At 56.5% G+C, this 18,471-nt stretch overlaps 1 protein-coding gene across 3 annotated transcripts; it reads left to right on the top strand.

The window, feature by feature from the left end:
• MRPL21 (mitochondrial ribosomal protein L21) lies at positions 1-14,249 on the top strand. Of its 3 annotated transcripts, none has more exons than XM_080345706.1 (7): positions 1-55; positions 1,595-1,655; positions 4,785-4,870; positions 7,369-7,532; positions 9,008-9,060; positions 13,502-13,605; positions 14,106-14,249. In XM_080345706.1, the coding sequence occupies exons 1-7, from the start codon at positions 16-18 to the stop codon at positions 14,168-14,170; spliced, it is 573 nt and encodes a 190-aa protein (XP_080201832.1). In that variant the 5' UTR covers positions 1-15; the 3' UTR covers positions 14,171-14,249. The 3 variants fall into 3 exon arrangements, with proteins under 3 accessions (XP_080201832.1, XP_080201833.1, XP_080201831.1); XM_080345707.1 differs by lacking the exon at positions 1,595-1,655 and adding an exon at positions 1,970-2,149 and having other exon boundaries at positions 25-55; XM_080345705.1 differs by lacking the exon at positions 1-55 and adding an exon at positions 106-209.
• The last annotated feature ends 4,222 nt before the right edge of the window (positions 14,250-18,471 follow it).

Here is an 18,471-nt window from a genome sequence, read left to right as displayed (position 1 = left end):
CGGGGCGGGGAGGCCATGGCGGCCGCGCTGGCGGGGACGCGGCGGAGGGCGGCAGGTGAGGCGGGGCCGGGCGGGAGGGCCCACTTTACACAGCTTATCCGAGCATGAGCACCCGCTTTACACAGCTTATCCGAGCATGGCCTTCGGGCGCCTCAGCCCAGGAAAGCCCTTGAGGTGCTGGAGCGAGCGGAGAGAAGGGAACGGAGCTGGTGAGGGGCTGGAGCACAATGTGATGGAGACTGAGGGACCTGGGGGTTCAGCTGGAGAACAGGAGCTGAGGGGAGACCTTCTGATCTCTGAACTGCCTGAAAGGAGCTTGGAGCCAGGGGGGTCGGGCTCTGCTCCCCAGGAACAAGCGCCAGGAGCAGAGGAAACGGCCTCAAGTTGCCCAGGGGAGGTTGAGGTTGGATGTGGGAACAATTTCTTCCCCAAAGGGCTGTGGGGCATTGAACAGGCTGCCCAGGGCAGTGCTGGAGTCACCATCCCTGGAGGGGTGGACAGACGGACATGAGGTTCTCAGGACACGGGGCAGTGCTGGAGTCACCATCCCTGGAGGGCTGGACAGACGGACATGAGGTTCTCAGGACACGGGGCAGTGCTGGAGTCACCATCCCTGGAGGGCTGGACAGACGGACATGAGGTTCTCGGGACACGGGGCAGTGCTGGAGTCACCATCCCTGGAGGGCTGGACAGACGGACATGAGGTTCTCAGGACACGGGGCAGTTCTGGGGTGGGTTATGGTTGGACTCAAGATATTAAGTGTCTCCTCCAGCTCAAGTAATTCAATGATTCCATGAACGTCTCAGCAAATTTCAGGAGCTGGGGGGTGCGTGGGGACCCCCGAGCCTCCTCCCCCCCTGTCTGGGCAGCTGGTGGGGTCGCTGGGAGCAGAGGGGGGCTGGGGGCCCTGGCCGCACGTTGGGGTTTTGTTTCTGTGACTGGGTGAACCGCGGCTTCTGCACATGAGACCGGTGGGTGCGGGGGGGGTTACGATGTGCTCCCAGTCCTCTGTACTGGTTGTGCTTTGGCCGCTGAGCAAAAAAGATAAAGTTCCTGCAAAGAAGCTGTGCAGGGTCTGGCTTTTAATTGAGCAAATTGTCCCAGAGCACATCTTGTTATCCATGAGATAACAGAGGGATAAATCCATGAACATGCATTTTTAGGCCTTTGTCTCTTTCTGCTAATTAACAGTGTGTGCAAGTCCAGTGTCTTTCTGAAAAATGCTGAGGTTACACTCAAACTATAATTCAGGTTGTAGGATGCCTCTCGATTTTTGCATATTTGTATATTGGAATGGCAACACAGCTTCACTCTTTCTGTGAACGTTTGCTTGTGTCTACGCTGCTCTGAGAAGCACTAATGCGTTTTTCTGACTCTCATATTCAATTGTTGTTCAGCTGCGTGGCTCCTCCGCCCCGTGTGCTGGAACAGGTGTGTGGGGCAGTGAAAACCCAGAGCGTTAACCCCAAACCTGCTGATCCTGCCCCGCTCCTCCCGCTCCCCTGTTTCACCGGGCGTTGCGGTGGCTGCTCGGGAGCTGTGGGACCAGCAGTCCCTGCTTATTTTTAATTGTTTCTCCATCTCTCCCTTTAGCTTTCCTGCTTTCGTCTGCGGTTCGGCACCAGAGCTCCCAGAGCACGTCGCTGCAGCAAGGGTAATGTCACCCGACTTTCTGCTTTGCTTCCGACTGTCCTTGGTGGGGCTGGAGCTGGTTTTCCCTTTGGAAAAGGGACGTGTGTCACCCCTGTGAGGTTTGGACTGTGCCTGCGGTCACCATTGCCAGGAAGATGCTTCTGTTGATCTGTGAAATTAAGCAGCAGAGTCTAGAGACAGATAATTAGACCCCACGCTGAGGAAAGGGCGGCAGGGTGGGCTCAGCCTGTAGCAGGCAGCAGAGAAGCCGCTCAGGTCAGGACATCGCAGACTCCTCAGCTGCAGGAAGGGCTTCAGCTGCCTCTTGTGCTTTAGGTGCAGGTTCTCTGATCCTCCGGCAAGGGCCACCTCCTGCCTGGGCTCTCCGATACCCGACAAATGCAGAAATGGCACCGCAGTCTGCATAAAATGTGATGTACAGCCCCAGCACTGCAGGATGCCGTGCCGGGAGACTTCAGGCCTCACTGGTTTCCACGCTTTGAGAGCTACCGATTTGTGTGTGTATTTGCTAGGATCTGGTGTGGGCTGTGCTGCTGCGAGCTTGGCCAGAAGGGGACACTGCAGAAATAGCGAATTCCTGTAGCAGCATCGGGGAAAAATGGCAGGATTTGCTCGTGTGGCCTCTTCCCGCTGCTCCTCAGGCATGTGGGAGCAGTTTGGGTCTCTGCCCCCGGACACGGCGCCCGGTGTTGTCACCAAACCGCGCAGCAGACCCCGAGGCCTCGTGCTGATTGTGCGCTTGCTCATGATTGCTTTGAGTTGTGGGAAATTACAGCCCTTTGAGAGGCATCTCGGGGCAGCACAGAGGAAACTGATCAAACGCAGCTGCTCTTGTGTTAATTTTGCCGCCTTTCACTAGCATCTAATGTTTATTCCTGAATATTTATGCAGTTTGTGCATCCTGCGTTATTTATAGAAAATGTAGATCTCAGCACAGAGGAAATTCTGAACTTCTCATTCATGACAGAGGTGGGATTTACTGAGCAGCACCATGCCCTTCATGTTTCAGAAACTGACACCTCTCTGGTCATTTCAGTGAGATCCAGAGGGAACCTCCCTCCTCTTTAAATCCGAGGTTGTCTTTGTGGTACTGTAGATTCCTGCTTAATAAGGGACTATAAGCTGGTGCTTTTCAGTCACATCTCTTTGTGCGTAAAGGCGTTTGGCACCTCTGGGGCTAATCCCCGAGTGCTGCCAGATGGACCCTTCTCCCCCTGCCCTGCAGTGTGTTCTGATGAGACCTCTGCCCGTGCAAAGCACCGTCCCTGCTCAGAGCGGGGCTTTGCTCCCCGGTTCTTTGGGAGCAAATCAGTAGTTCTTGTACCTGGCTCTTACACAGAGACACAAACAGCTGCCCCTGGTCCTCCTTGTTGTTGCTCCTTGTTCCAGAGTTCCTGGAAGCCGGCTAGTTATAAGCCAGTGCTGTTTGCATTATTTCCACCCAAGCTCACACTGTGCGTTTCGCGCAGCATTTCATTTTTGAATTAGCACCCCGTGGCCCGTTTGAGCTGAGTTAATTGTCGCTTGGCTCTGGTGTTTTCTAGGGGTTCTCGTGACTTAGCGCTGCCTGTGCCGCTGTCAGCGGCCGCGTGTGCAGGCGGGTCCCTGCGGCACTGACTGGGGGCTCTGGGCCTCGGGAGTTATTACAATAGTTCAGTTTAGAGGAGGAGGATCCCGCCTGCTGATAATCCTGAGGAAAGCAGAAGGAACCCGCCACGACAGGTAACGAGAACGTCTTGCTGGCTGCTCGCTGAAACGCCCCTGGCGGTTTTCAGGCTCTTGGTCTCTGTCAGTGCGGTGCCCCGCTGGCCCTCAGACCCCGTTTGTGCACCACGCTGTTGGTGTGAGGTGCTGTGCCTGCCGTGGACCGTGTTCAGGAGGTAACGGAGCAACGTCTCGGTGCAGAAGGTAGAGCAGGTGCCAGGTAACGTGTCTTCTGTGCAGAATTTGTCACTCGGGTGCTGGTGCAGTCTGAGCCGTGGCTGTTGCTGTGGTGTCTCGGTGCTGAGTGACCCCAAGGGGACCTGTGACACCCGGGAGCCCCCGGGCTGGTCACCAGGAGGGTCTGTGGGGACTGGTGCCACGTCTGGGAACAGAGTCCCGTGTCTCAGTGCAGCTGCACAGCATTCCGAAAGACAGGATTAAAGCCGTTCTGTGTCACAGCAGTGGAAGCTGACCTTTCGGGGACAATAAGGGTTTAATTTGCACCTTTTAGCAGAACGCCGTGGTGCTGGCAGTCCCAGGAGGAGCGCTGGGTGCGTGGGGCTGGGCGTGGGGCAGCGCGTGTTCCGCTCCCGGCCCCTCTCGGCCTGATCCCACACAGGGGCTGAGGAGTCGCGTCAAGTGCCGCTGCTGGTACCTCCCAGCACGGTGTTATCGATCGTGCACAGACGCGGTAACAGCACAGAAGAGGCTTTTGCGCTCAGCATTTGTGGTATTGAACGCTGAACGGTGCTGGGGGCAGATGCCGTTATTGTCACCATTCGGGGAACACGGCTGTCGGTGACAAAGGAAGAGCAGCCGCAGGACTCTCCTATAAAGAACCCAGCTGCGGCCTTAAGGTGCTCTCTAAACTGTCATTTAACAGAGAAGAGCTTCAGAGAATAGAGGCAAAAAGGATGCATGTGTGTCACTGATGTGCAACACTCAAGGCTGGTTAGGAACGATCGTTAGGAATGCTCGTTAGCCCTTCTTCCCCATCAAGGCACCTTGTCCTGCTGCCGGTAACTCCAGAGCTCGGTCCATGGCGCTGAAGGAGCATTAGCACTTCATCCTCTCAGCTGTGCTGGAGGTAACTTGTGCCTTATACCTGGAAAAGCTTAACAAGAGCCTTGCAGCTAAAGCTCGGGGGTAAGCAAGGCTTAAGGTGGGTCTGTTTCCATTGGAGTTGGTGACACAATTCCAGTCTGTAAAAACGAGGCGGTGGGAAGTCACTGGTGGTCGCTGAGCTTGGTCACCAGTGGCACATCCAGCTGCGGATCTCAGCATCAGGAACAAGCCATCGCCCAGCCTGGGGGAATTCTCAGTCAACCCGCTGCGTCTCCAGCTTCTTTTACCCTTTTTCCTCTCCTCTTGTTTTATGTCTCTTATATCTGTTTCCTACAAGTGAATCCTCCCTTTTCATTCACAGACTTATTGCCAAAACGTCTCTGACTTCTCCCCCATGGCCTGAAGTGAAGCTCCCAGACCCGGTGGAAGAGGCGAAGTATCACGCAGGTAAAGGTCCCGAGTGTCCAGGTGACGACTTGCGCTCCACTGTTGCCACTAAGCATAGAGAAGTGCCTGCAATGCCTGGAGCTGGTTGTTGTTCTTCACATTTCTGTCTCTGGACTTGTGCTCCAGCTCCTGGTGTTGGGGGTTTGGGTAGAATGTGAGGTCTCCTCAGTTTGAGAGAGCATGACAGCTTGTGACACCCCCAGAGGAACCTTACCTCACGTGGTGTGTTGCTTTTGAAAGCATGGAACAAGCATTTTGGACAGGAAAAAACAGTTGTTTTTATTTTAATGGATAAATGAAAGAGCTGAAGGCAGCAGAAGCAGTTGGCTGGTGGGCACACCAGAGAGCGGGTGGGTTTCGGTGCCTGAGGCAGTGCCAGAGCCAGCAGGAGCAGGTGGGCGGTGGGCGCTGGCAGGGCTGCAGAGCTGTGGCTTGTGGCAGCGAGCAGCTGGGGAGGGACGTGACGTTGATGAATGATTCTTGTCCCCACGGCTGGTCGGGACCGTTGATTGCAGCCAGTGGTCCCTGCAGCGGTGCCCGGAGCCTGCAGCGATCAGCGTTGCACGTCTGCAGGGTGCCGCACAGAACTTTCCGTCTCTCTGCACTCCTGGGGGTGCTCAAGTGACAGACGAGTGTTTTGTCCCCGAGCACGGTTTGACCCAGCGGTGAACCGTAAGCTGCTCAGTTTGATGTGCAGAAGCCCCGTGGTGAACAGGGTCCCATGTTCCCCACATGGATTCCTGTGATTTCCCTGCCCTGTGCCCTCCCGTTGGTGAGCGGGGTCATTAGCTCCTGGCTGTGCTCATCCAAAGCAAAGCACAGCGAGAGCGCTTGACTTGTGCCCGCCGTTTTCCTGCTGGCTGTGGGAGCAGACAGGGACAGTTCAGGAGGGGTCGCTCCACATGGTGCTGAGATACAAGCTGTGCCAACAGTCAGATGGAAACATCACTGTTTGCAGTAGTTACCTCTAACTTGAGAGCGCAAGTGCAGTGAAGACAACGTGCCTTTTCTGCTTACAAACAGATGAGAAAGGCCTGTGGGCAGCCAGTTGAAATTTGGCAAGGAAATAACCCTGGTTAGAGCATGACTCTGCCTGTTTTCTGCCAAGAGAAGATTGTGGTCCAACATTTTGGAATTTTGGTTTTGAAATGTTGACCACAGGACCGCTGATGTACAGAGATCAGCAGTTTGGAACAGGAAGCAATTGGTTGTACCGGTTGTGCTGTTGAGGGCATAACGAAGGAAGGGGGTTGTATCTTTTCTCTGGATTTTTTGTAGTGGACCACTGTGAATCAGGGCAAAGAGAACACAGTGGATTGTTCTTTTGAAACAGCAATTCCAGCAACGCAGAAGCTAAACTCTTCATCATAGTGGGAACTGCAGCAACTGCTGCCTTGCAGATCATTTCTGTTCTTACCTCTGTCTTCCATAGTTTGCTTCTGCTGGGCTGGAATTGGGCGCTCTCCAAGTGTTCCGGTAAGGGCTGGGTTTGGTTTGGCTGCTGGATTCTTGTCTGTCCCAAAGGGATGTTGTGTTGTTTATGTTCCAAGAAAAAACGATTAGCCGCTTTTGCGGACAATGAAGAAAATCTATCTTTCCAGTTACAGAGAAGCTGCTGTTTTCCTGAGCAGCTCAGGAGGGCAGAAAGCTGCTGTTTGGCAGCGCAACGGCACTTGTTAGTGATACCTTTTGGTGTTCCCATCAAAATTGGTTTGGGCTTCACTGTACAGGGAGCTGATCCAGAGAACCAAGTCTGTCTGTGTGCAGGACCCGGTCCCTGGGACCCGTGCTGCTCGGGCACCTGCTCTGCGAGTGGCAGGAGATTTTCTGGAACAGAGGGAGGGAAAGGGCTCTGTCTTTGCAGCAGACACAGGTTCTCAGGCCAGGCTTTGTTAGCACACGGGAGCCCTTTCCCTGTGTGCTCTCCCAAACTTCCTGACGTTCCCATGTGCCTTGCACAGTGTTTGCAGTCCTGGGCCTTCTGTGTGTTACACGGAAACTGAGGGAGCTGCCCACCACGTGTGGGATGTGTGGACAAGCGCCCTGTCCTGGAAGGCTTTAAATCTCAATACAGTGGACGTTAGGGTGCTAAGAAATAGGCTGAGAAGTCGAGTGTTACATTAGCTGCACACTGTGTATACGAGGTGTTTGTTTATGTGTGGGTTTGCCAGCAACTAAAATACTAATAGGTCATTAAGTTTAGGAAAGGGAGGCTCAGACCCCGTCAGAAACAACACTGCTCCTGGTCCTTGCTGAGAGGTTCCCAGCCGAGCAGAGTTTAGAGCAGCCCTGCACACTGGGCCGGGTTTGCTGGTTTGGAGCAGCACCGTGCTGGGTTTGCTGGTTTAGAGCAGCACCGTGCTGGGTTTGCTGGTTTGGAGCAGCACCGTGCTGGGTTTGCTGGTTTAGAGCAGCACCGTGCCGGGTTTGCTGGTTCAGAGCAGCCCTTGCACCGTGCCGGGTTTGCTGCAGCGATCGCTCCCTGCTCTGTCTGACAGAGGTGGTGCGGAGAGTGAACGGGCTGATCGCAGCGGGGCAGTACGGGAGGCTCTTTGCCGTCGTGCACTTCGCCAGCAAGCAGTGGAAGATCACCAGCGAAGACCTGATCATGATGGACAACGTCCTGGAGGCCGAGTGCGGAGACCGGATCCGCATGGAGAAGGTGAGGTGCTGTGCCAGCAGAGCCGGTTTCTGCCCGCAGCCCCCGAGGGAAAGCCGGTTTTTAAAAGCCTGTCCCGAAAAGCTCCTGTCAGATCTCTTGTTCTCACTGCAGCTATTTGCTTTGCCTTAGTTTTGTTCCAGTATTGGTTAGCGATAATGTTATTGTGATTTCTGTTGAACAGAGCTGCAATGAGTCTTGCCAGACTCTGTCAGGAGACAGATTTTTGTTGTACTAACTTCATCCAAAAAAACCCAACAAAATTACAGTTGTTGTTTGTAGAGCCGACAGTTAAAGCCTGTGTTTACCTCCAGGCTCCAGCACCCAAAATACTTGCACTGTTCCCGGAGGGACTGTCGCTGCTCAGCGCTTTGCCAGATCCTTATCACGCTGAGTGTGTTGGGTGGAGGGAGAGGGATGGTGCCTGTGCGGGAGGATCGCCAAGGCGCGATTAAATATCTTTATCTGAAGCCTCAGTTAACTAGCAGGAACTTGTGGAGGCTCGTTAATCCAAGTGAAAGGCGATGAGGTGGGATTGTGTTGGTTTAATCTTGCTGGTGGTTGTTCGAGCCGAGCGAGCGGTCGAGACCGGGCAGTTTTCCCGCTCGCCCGTTGCTGTGCAGTGCAGTTTTGGGGCAGCTTTTGGGGCGTTTGGTGTGTGTGTCCTCACACCGCAGAAGAGGGTTTGCAGGGAGCAGCCAGCTGGGAGCGCAGGCTCCAGTGGGAGTGGGGAGGTGGAAAACTTGCTGAACCACCGTCACCTCTGGGGCTTTCACTGGCAAGTATCTGTCTAAGATGAAGTCTGAACATCTCATGATGGCTCCTCTGCTGTGTTTAAGTGCTGCCAGGGGTTAGTGTGGGGCGGGCAGCCTGTGCGAAGCGTGTCCCCCTGTCCCCAGTGTCCCCCTGTCCCCAGTGTCCCCCTGTCCCGCCCTTGGAGAGGCAGGGGTTGAAATGCCCTGAGACAACAGGGCTGGTCCCTGGGGGTGAATCCCCCACATGCTCATTTCTTTGTTGCCCATCTTGGGGCCTAAGGGAGCAGAATGAGGAAAGTGTTGCTCTACTGCGTTACGTAGCAATGGCAATAAAAACGCAATGATTTTAATAGCTGCCATTCCTCCCGATCCCACGCGAGGCATATTCCTCTCCTGCCCTGGGTTGCTTTTCACATCTTTTACAGCTCCTGGTGAGCCAGGACAGGAAGGTTCAGTGTGTTCCGATCAGCGTGGAAGATACTCCCCAAGTACGTTTTAGCAGGAGCAGCTCTCCGGAGGGCTGGCTGATTAACGGCTCTGTTCCTTGCCCGTTAGCTGCCTTGCCCACCACCCCTCTGCAGTAACAGCGTTCCATTCGAACGCAGCAAGGCCTGTTTTTAACCAGCTCGGGTCCTGGCTGCTGACTGTAGAATTTGGAAGCTCTTGTTTGTGTCTCTCCTGGGGCAGTGGACCCGTGATATATGCCTGATTTATTTTCCGTAGGTGTTGCTGGTTGGTGCTGACGACTTCACGCTTATCGGAAGGCCGCTCCTGAGGTAAGATGTCTCATACACGAACTATCTTCAAGGCAATTATTGTACTTAATTGTAGCTTCAGGGCTCCTACAGTCCCTGAGACAGAAAAGAAACCTGGATTTATCAGCAGTGGCTTTTTTCCCAGCCCTTTCCTGTCGAATGACAGCAAACCAAGCTGGCCCTGTTGCCGCAGCGCCAGGCCAGCAGTGCCCATTTCTAAGGTAACCGCAGGATATGCACCTCTCTTGGGCTGGATCTTTTTCTCATGGTATAAGACTTGGGGAAACTAGCAGTAAATCCTGCTTTTCAATATCTTTACTCCCTAATTTCATGATGGTCGTCTCAAAATAACCCAGAAATCCTTGCCCATCCCTTAATCTATTAATTTGACTTGGGTTTTTAAGCCCATTTCCTTTTAGCTGTGTCTTAACCCAGCAGACCTTTATCTTCATATTAGAGTTGCCGATTTTCCCTTCCTCCTGGTCACGCAGCGCAGCAATTACAGAACAGGGAGGAGGCGTTTCCCCCTCGGCACCATCCCCATCCCCATCCCCGCACTGTAGGACTCGCTATGGAGCCTGGCGCAACAGCTGGTTCTTCAGCCTTTTCTTCCCTAAAGCCCGTGGTGTGTGGCACAGATGTTGCTGCTCAGCGCTGAGCTCTGGCCGGGAGCAAAGCCATGAGCTGCGTTCTGCAAGGGAAGAGGTTTTAGCGGTAGAACACAAGTTGAGCTCCGGTGGGTTGCGGGTGCTCAGTGTGCCTGGGAGCTGAGCCGCACGCGGAGGTGTTGGCTTGAACCCGCCCGGCTTTGCAGGGGATGGTCGGATAAGGAGGAACTTGTACATCTGACAGCTGTTTCTAGTGGATTCAGGTTGGAAAAACCATGTGGTTTCAGATTGGTTTCACTTCTGTTTTCCATGGTGCTTAGGACTTGCTTGGAACGTGTTTGTACAGCTGCTGGCACGACTTGAGCTGCGCTGGTGTAACTGCCTTGGGTCCCCATGTTCGCAGGATTTGGAGGGCTGCTGGTCCTGCAGAGAGATCTGGAACTGCAGACCCTTGGGAGTCCTTGAGTTATTGCCAGGTGTTGCACTTGCAGGAGATTCTAGGAAGGGGAATCTCGTTATTTGGACTCGAAATGTCGTCTTCCAGGGATTCAAGTGAGAGCCTGAGTTGTGCAGACAGGGCCATGCTGTGTTGAGCGGTTCAGGAGCACCGTCCTTCACGTGCCTCTCCCATCTGTGGACCGGGCTGGTTCTGGGCAGCTCCCACATTCTGTGCCGGACCTGGCATGTGGCCCCAGACCCTGGAGCTCTGGACCGGGAGGAGAACCAGCTGTTGGGTCCCTGCAAGTGCTCCAGGTGCAGGGAAAGCGCTGCCAGTCGCTCGGGGCAGACCAAACCGTACCGTGCCAGCGGGAGCTGCAGCCGGGAGCGCTGGGAGGGAGGAGGAGGAGGAGGCTGAGCAGGGGGCACGGGGGCTGGTAGGGAGGTGACATCCTCCTCCGAGTCCCCAGCGCTCGGTGCGGGCCGGGAAGGACGAGCAGAGCCCAGCATCTCGCAGCAGGGTGGAGGCAGCCGTTCCTCCCCGCGGCTCCCCGCGGTGCCCAAACCACGGGCGTTTGGGAGGGGAGGTAAGAGCTTGGACGCAAACAAAGGCGGTTCTGGTCTTCTGTTGTTTTAAAAATAAGCACATCTGTGAATGCTTGCACTGGTGTCTGCATGAGACAGCTCGTTACAGCTGCACTGCCTGCTCGGGCCTGCCGGCGGGTGGGAACTTGTCCTGCTCTGGACAGATGATCATCATTTAATTGTGTGTAGCAGTCGATGCCTCCCCGATGACAGTCCCGCGAGGCCTGGCGGGACAGCGGTGCGGCAGAACAGCGGTGCGGCAGGACAGCGGTGCGGCAGGACATGTCTGCGTGCCGGGGGCTGGCTGGGAGCACGAGCTGGCTCCTGCTCCGGGACCGCCGGCTGTGTGGCCGTGCGAGTGACAGGCTGCGTGGTGTCACCAGCGTGCCGGCAGCACACGGCTGTGCCGCGTTCACCTGTGTGCTGCGGAGACTGCTGGGCCCTTCTAGAGCTGTGAGTAGGGGTGAGCATAACCTGCGCAGGTTTGGATTTCCGGCCATCGGTTCAGCGCCCTCAGCTGTTGTAGATCCAAGCAAAATGACCGGTGCTGCACGGAGGAAGTTCAGTGTGTATCTAGCCTAAGTGCAGCTGATGGGGAATTGATTTCTGTGGATGAACCCTGCCCTGTGTCCTTACCTGCCCCTTTCTGCAGTAGCTGTGGTGGAAATGGCAAAGGCCCTTGGTCCTGTTCCTTTCCCAGATTCGGTTACCCTCACAGGGAGGGACCGAGCGAGCTTGTCGGTTGAAATTATTGCCTCCGTGAGTTATGACCCTTGGGGCTGTAGCTTGCCTGGATCTTTTTTACTGCTTAATGACAGCGGCTTTCAGCCCAGCTCCGACCTGTGAGGTTTCGGTGTGAAGCTTTCTTGCTCCTGCAGCGATGGGGCAGCCGTGCTGTGCCAGGAGACGTGGCCGCCCCTGCGAAACCTGTGACCCCCTTTGGATTTTCGTGGACATGCCAGTCATGCCTAGAACATTCAATTCAGAGTTGTTGGTTTGTTGGTTTTTTTCCTGAGCTCTGTTTTGCTGAGTTTTCCCTGTGTTGAGCAGCGCGCTGGTCTCTGCTGTGCCTCGGCTTTGCCCCCGGCGGCAGGGGCAGCGCACACCGTGCAGCTCCCGACCCACGGTGAAGCACGATGGGCACGGGGCGTTTGGGGGTCTCTGTAAAGCACAACAGGCACAGGAGCGCGGGGCGTTTGGGGGTCTCTGTGAAGCACAACAGGCACAGGAGCGCGGGGCGTTTGGGGGTCTCTGTGAAGCACAACAGGCACAGGAGCGCGGGGCGTTTGGGGGTCTCTGTGAAGCACAACAGGCACAGGAGCGCGGGGCGTTTGGGGGTCTCTGTGAAGCACAACAGGCACAGGAGCGCGGGGCGTTTGGGGGTCTCTGTGAAGCACAACAGGCACAGGAGCGCGGGGCGTTTGGGGGTCTCTGTGAAGCACAGCAGGCACAGGAGCACAGGGCATTTGGGGGGTTGTGTAAAGCACGGGGCGTTTGGAGGGGTCTGTTCTGGATTTGCAGAACATGCCGTGTATTCCAGTGGTGCTGCTGGATCCAGAGAACAGCCTTTAGCCAGAAGGTCAGGGTCACCCAGTGGTATCTTAAAACCGAGATTATCTGATGTCTGTTTTCTTCTGGGCCAGTTGTTAAATGCAGATATATCTGTTTTCTCTGCGGTTTTGCTTCCCTCCTCCCTGGCGGATCTGGTCTCTGACATAAATGACACCCAGAAGGTAAATGTCTCAACCCTGGCCTGCCGCTGACCCTGCTGAAGAGCCAGGCTGGGTGGGCAGCGCAAACAGGGCCGTTTGTCAGGGAAATGCTCTTTAAATGTCTTCTGGTGGTGAAATGAGCATGCTAATGAGTTTTTAATGCCACTGCGCAGCGGTGCTGCACCAAAGAGCGTCTCTTCCTCCTCCGCCGTGGCTGCTGATTAAAACCAGGCTTTGCAGAGCTCTAGGCCGGGCTCTGTCCGGAGGCTCGTGCCCCTGGCAGGGGTGTTGGTGCGCACAGCTCCGGTGGTTTCCAGGCGGCAGCTGAAATCCCAGTCCAATCCAATTTCCATCTCGGAGCTGTCCTGCGGGAGCTCTGCAGAGCCCGGCTGGGCAGCACGGCGTGTGCGGCAGGTAACGCGGAGGGACACGTTGCTCTGGGATTTCCCTCACCTGCGATGGAATATGGGCCATATCCGTCATCTCCATCCTTGGGGAGGAGGATGTTTACGTGCCGAGAGTTTCCATGTGTGGAAATGAGCTCCAGAAATAGCTGGGGTGTTGGAGCGCGCTCGGCGCTCAGGCTGCGCTGCGGGGCGGGGAGCGGTACCCGCAGTCCGCAGGGACACCCTGGCTGTTCTCCCAGCGCGGGGCGAACAAGGGGGCGGCGCGGGAGCGGAGCGGGGGCGTGCGGGAGCAGGGACGGGCGCCGCAGCCGCGGCTGTGCTCCCCGCTGGAACAGGGCGAACAAGGGGGCGGCGCGGGAGCGGAGTGGGGGCGTGCAGGAGCAGGGACGGGCGCCGCAGCCGCGGCTGTGCTCCCTGCTGGAACAGGGCCGGGGCGCCCCACGGGGCCTTTGCTGGGATAACTGAGCTGGGAAGGCGAGCAGACGTGCTCCCGGCTGCCTGCCCTGCTGCCTGGGCTCATCCGCGCACCGCGTCTCCAGGCCTTCGGGTTTGCACCCCGAAACCAACAGCCTGACAGCTTCCCCTCCTTCCCGGTGACTTTAGTTCCTGCGAGGCGGGATGTGTCGTCTGCGTTGTTCCCCAGAAACCTGCTCAGCGAGAGGAGGAGAATGTAAATAATTTAACAGTGATGCTTTTACATTTTGTTTTTAAGGAAAGATCTGGTCCGTGTGGAAGCTACCGTGATTGAGAAGACGGAGTCGTGGCCGAAAATCAACATGCGCTTTCGGAAGAGGCACAACTATCAGAAGAAGAAAAGTAAGAGGAGAACACAGTGTCCTTCCCCACTGTTTGCTGCTGGCTCTGGGGGGCGCGTGGTGACACCAGCGCCTGGGGAAGGACACTGTCACTGTCACCGCGTCCCCAGGGCCCCTCATGCCGCAGTTTCCTGTGTTGGGAGCGCGGTGACTGAATGTTCCCTGACCGGCTCCTGTTGTTACACAGCCTGGCGGAAAACCTGGCTGAAGAACACCCATCTGGTTCTCTGTCCCAAGCCTTAAACACTGGCTGTGCAATCAGATATCTGCGAGGCTTAACCATGTCCTGTGCAGGGTCTGTGGTTCCCAAACAGCGGCTGCTTCTCAGACGTGGCAAAGAGAGAAATTACCCCGTTTTTTATTGGAACGGGCGCTAAGCCCCTACCCAGCCGGGCCCGTCGGCGCTCAGTCTGCACCCTCGCCTCCCCAGCCCCCTGAGGTATGCAAACCCTTTGTGCTCTTGTCTCATCTGCTGTTTTGTCTCTTTCCATTCTTTTGCAGTCATCGTGCACCCACAGACCGTCCTCCGGATAAACACCATAGACATTTTCCCGTGTTTGTCGTGATGGACTGATCGGGCGTCGTGTGGCTTGGCTGTGTTATTGCTTCAGGCAATTATGGAAATAAAACTGCCTTCTCCTTGGAGAGCTCTGGACTTCTTGCTGGTGTTGGGAATGGAAATCTATATGTGCTTTCTCGTTTAAAAAAGACAACATGATTTTTTTTTAACTCTTATTTCAGCCTCGATGGTGTGTGTTTGTCAGGAGTTCGGAACGCGCCGGGACGCGTTGCGGGCTGTTCCACACGGCCAGGTCACTGCTCAGCGCTAATGTAGAATTAGTGCAAAATGCTCAGGATTTATTGAAATGAAGCATTCAGACTGAGGCAAAAGGGGATCGTTTTGGGCGTGTTGTTCAGGGGAATTTGAAGCAGTGTTTTACCCTTCCGAGGGGCAGCGCAAGCCTCCAGTTCTCCAGGGTGAGGTCACAAGTCTCCCTTTGGCTTCACATGCTGTGGGGCGGCTGCTCGTGATTGATCCTCATTCTGGCTGCTAAGTGTGGTTTAAGAGCAGAAATTTCACAACAAAGCAGCCTTTTTAATTTCCCCAGCCCCCCCCCGCGCTGATTCATAGTGGAAATTTATCTGTTAGGACAAAACGTTGCGTCGAATGGGGTGGAATCTGGGATCAGGCGTCCTCGGGGGTGAGATGAGAACCAGACCGAGCGCTCGCCATCCAGTGCCTCCCCAGCCAAACTGCGGCGTTCACCCCTTAATCGCCCTCAGAGCTGCTGGATTTTGTGCAAATCAGGGGTTTTGTGGCTGGCAGGAGGCTGGAGCGGGCGGAGGGCGTCCCTGTGTGGAGCTGGGCCTGGCTCCAGCGCCCGCTCCTGCCCACAAAGCCTTGTGTGTGTGGAGCCAGGCCTGGCTCCAGCGCCCGCTCCTGCCTGCGAAGCCCCATGTGGGGCCGGACCCGACTCCAGCGCCCGCTCCTGCCTGCAAAGCCTTGTGTGTGTGGAGCCAGGCCCGGCTCCAGCGCCCGCTCCTGCCCGCAAAGCCCCGTGCGGGGCCGAGCCCGGCTCCAGCGCCTGCTCCTGCCCCCAAAGCCTCGTGTGTGTGGAGCCAGGCCCAGCTCCGGCGCCTGCTCCTGCCCGCAAAGCCCCGTGCGGGGCCGGACCCAGCTCCAGCACCTGCTCCTGCCTGCAATGCCACCGCCAGTTCTGATTTGTCTCTGGTTCCTTGGGGTGTTTCTGGGGCTCCGCTCTGAGCCCCGCGCGGGGACAAGGGCCTTTCAGCGCTGACATTTCCCGTAATAAGGCCGCGTTGTTTTCTCACTGGACGGAGCTGTCGGGAGCTGCCAGCGCTGCTCTGGGAGCTGATTAGCCGAGCACTGATTAACAGTGTGCTGCGGCAGCAAAGGGAACGTGCTGCTGAATGTCAGCGCAGCCCTGACCTCATCCTCGCCCTGTGAGCAATGGACCGTGGCACTTCACTCAATTCTGGCTGTGGTTCGTGGGGTTTTTGGGTTGTTGGCTTCCCCCACCAGATGCAGATGCCCCCAGGAGCTGGTTTGCAGGGAGGTTTCGGGCGCTGGTGCTGCTCTTGCAGCCCCTCTGGCGGATGCAGCTGCACGGCTGCTCGGAGCGAGCTCCGCAGCTCAGATTCGGGGTTCGCGTCCTCACGGCGATCAGATCATCGTGACCGCAGGGGAGCGGCGCAGGGGTCAGCTCTGCGGGGCGGCTCCACAGCTCCGTCTGGGCAAGTTTTACATTACCTACGTGATGGGGTTCCGCTCCCTTCCCTCGGCAAGCTGTTCTGTGTTCTAAAATAAGCGCAGCAAGCAAAGCCGTTTGCAGCAGCGGGAAGCCTTCCCGCCATGGGACTCCATTATTTGCGCAGCCTGAGGAAGCGCGGTGGCCGTGGCGAGGGCCGGTGCCCGTCCTGCGCCGCGCCGGCTGCTGCACAGGAGCACGAGCGCACAGCTCCCTCTGCGAGCAAAGGGATTTACTGACTTGGGACAGAGACCTGCTGAGCGTGCCCCTGCTCTGCCGCGGGGACAGCTGCCGTTTGTCCTGCTGCAGGGACACGGCAGCTTCAAAAGCTCTTAGGAAATGCCGTTCGGGCCTCTGGGTGGAAGGGAAATGCTGTTAATGTGCCCCTTTGCGGTTTCTTTCCCTGTCAGCTTTGCAAAGGCATCTTTGAACTCTACGTGGAGCCAGATTTATTTTCTCAGCACGGTCTGGACACGTTTTGGCTGCACGTCGCAATACGCTTTAGCGGTTAGAAATCAGGAACAGGCAGAACAGAACACCAGGAGGCCTTGTTGGTTTGATTTCTCTTGCGCTAGAGGTTTTCTTGTCTCTCTTGTCCCAATGAAGAGCCCCTCATTAAGAAGAGAAAGGGAACCGCTTCCCCGTGGTCCCGGTGGCCGGGGGGGCTGGAGGTGCCTTTCTGCTGTTATTGCCCTCCCTATCTATAGAAGCCGGGAGCAGCGTTTGGGATGCGCATCCTCGCTGCCGGCTCCACCGCAGCCCTGTGCGGCCGGACCGAACCGGGACGAGGGGGGAGTGGGTCTGTGGATCCACAGAGAGGAGAGGAGAGGGCCCTGAAGTCTGAGCACTTTTGAATTGCACGTTGCCTTTGCTATAGCAACCAGAAATGTGTTTATTGACGGGTGACGGGGTCTTGCAGCGGAGCATTGCCGCGCGGGGCTGTCCGACAGGAACAGCGTTTGTGCCGTCACCACGAGGGACGACTCAATGTGCTGCAGGAGTTGGCAGCGTGGGGTCTGAGCCCTGCGAGAGGGTGCTCGGGGCGGGCGTTAACGTTGTGGGAGCAAAGCTTTGCCAGCCCTCGGTCAGCGCTGCAAAGAGGGTGCAGGCTCCCAAGTCAGCTCGGAATTGAGTTGGTTTTTGCGTAGATCCTGCAGCGTCCCGAGCCTTCAGATCTCCTAACGGAGGGAGAAGGGCCTGGCTTTTGTTTAATCTTTTTCTAAATAAAAACAAACACTTCTCTTTCTTTCAGAAGCAGCAAAGTTCAGACTTTTTTGGGAGCTCTCAAAATACCCCATGACCAGGCAGGGATTTAGTCTGAACTGTGGTTTTGGGCTCCTGTGGTCCGAATCTACAGCTGGACGTGGTTTGGTTCTGCTTTAGGACAACTGCTTATTTCTGCTGGATTGCTGTTTGCAGGGACGTGACTCACAGATGCCTTTGGCTCTTTTCCCGGTGCAGGCTCAACATCCTTAAACAATGGCAAGTACTAAATAGCCCAACCACAAATATTTCAACAGAAAACAATTTGTGCTGCAGCTCCTCTCACCTGGCTGGCGCGCGGTTGGGCTGGAGGTGGCTTAGTCAGCGATTCCGGGTGATAAAGTCGCGTTTCTGTTGTCGCCCAGCAGAAAGGTCCCCAGGAACCACGGGGCCGTGTCGGCACCGGCGCTGGGTACACGCGGGGAGACGCGTGGATCCCGCCCCACGCCCGTGCCCGTCGGGGCAGGGGAAGCTGGGGCAGGTAGAGGTGTCGGGGTGGGCAGCGAGAGGCGGGGGAGCAGAGCAGGTCCTGCCGCTCTGCCGGGGACTGAACAGCCATGGGAGCAGCCCGGGTCCCTGCCCGCTGGTCCCTGCCTTCCAAAGTGCGAACGCTGACTTTTCTATGAGATTGGGGTATTTTCTGCCACAAAACCTGCAGGAAAAGAATTCTCTCTGCAGCTTCTCCCTCGCTGTCAGATTTGGCTGAAACTGGGCAATGCATTCAAAACTGGTATTCAAGAGGGACAGGCAAGACAGAGGCCTTGATTGCAGACATCTCATTTCCTTAGGAAATCGGGCTAAAAATAGGAAGGGAACGTAACGGAGGCTTCTTTTTCTTGCCACCCCCACCCCCGTTCCCCAGCTGGGAACCGGATTTTGTCCTGAAATCGGAGGTTTCTCGCTCTCGCTGGTGTCTGCTGGGCTCCAGATGTCACAAGCCGGGAACGTGTCCCCGCCGGCTTTGGCGGAGCGGCGCAGGGACACGGATGTCACGAGAGGCTGGTGCAGACACACACGCGAGGGACGCGCACGCCAGCTCGCCGTGGTGGGATGGATTTCGGGGTGAGGTCTGTGTGCTCCCCCAGGACACCCCTCCGTGCCCCCCAGCCCCTGGTGTGTCCCGGGCCCCCCTGTGCAGCAGAGCTGTGCCATGTCCCCTGCGGGTATCGGGGATGTTTGCTTTCCACACGTGATACGCTCTATAAATACCAGGCGGGTTTCACGTTACCGTGAGCACCATCCAGGGCAGCCGGATGGTTTGTGCTCTGCTGTGCGCAAAGTCACCCGAGATGGTCAGAGCCGTGCCAGGAACGCCACTCAGGCCCGCGGAGAAG

Source organism: Nesoenas mayeri, assembly GCF_963082525.1.
Source record: "Nesoenas mayeri genome assembly, chromosome: 5".
Taxonomy (NCBI): domain Eukaryota; kingdom Metazoa; phylum Chordata; class Aves; order Columbiformes; family Columbidae; genus Nesoenas; species Nesoenas mayeri.
Note: the sequence above shows the minus strand (reverse complement) of the source record. Positions and strands in the feature narration are given on the sequence as shown.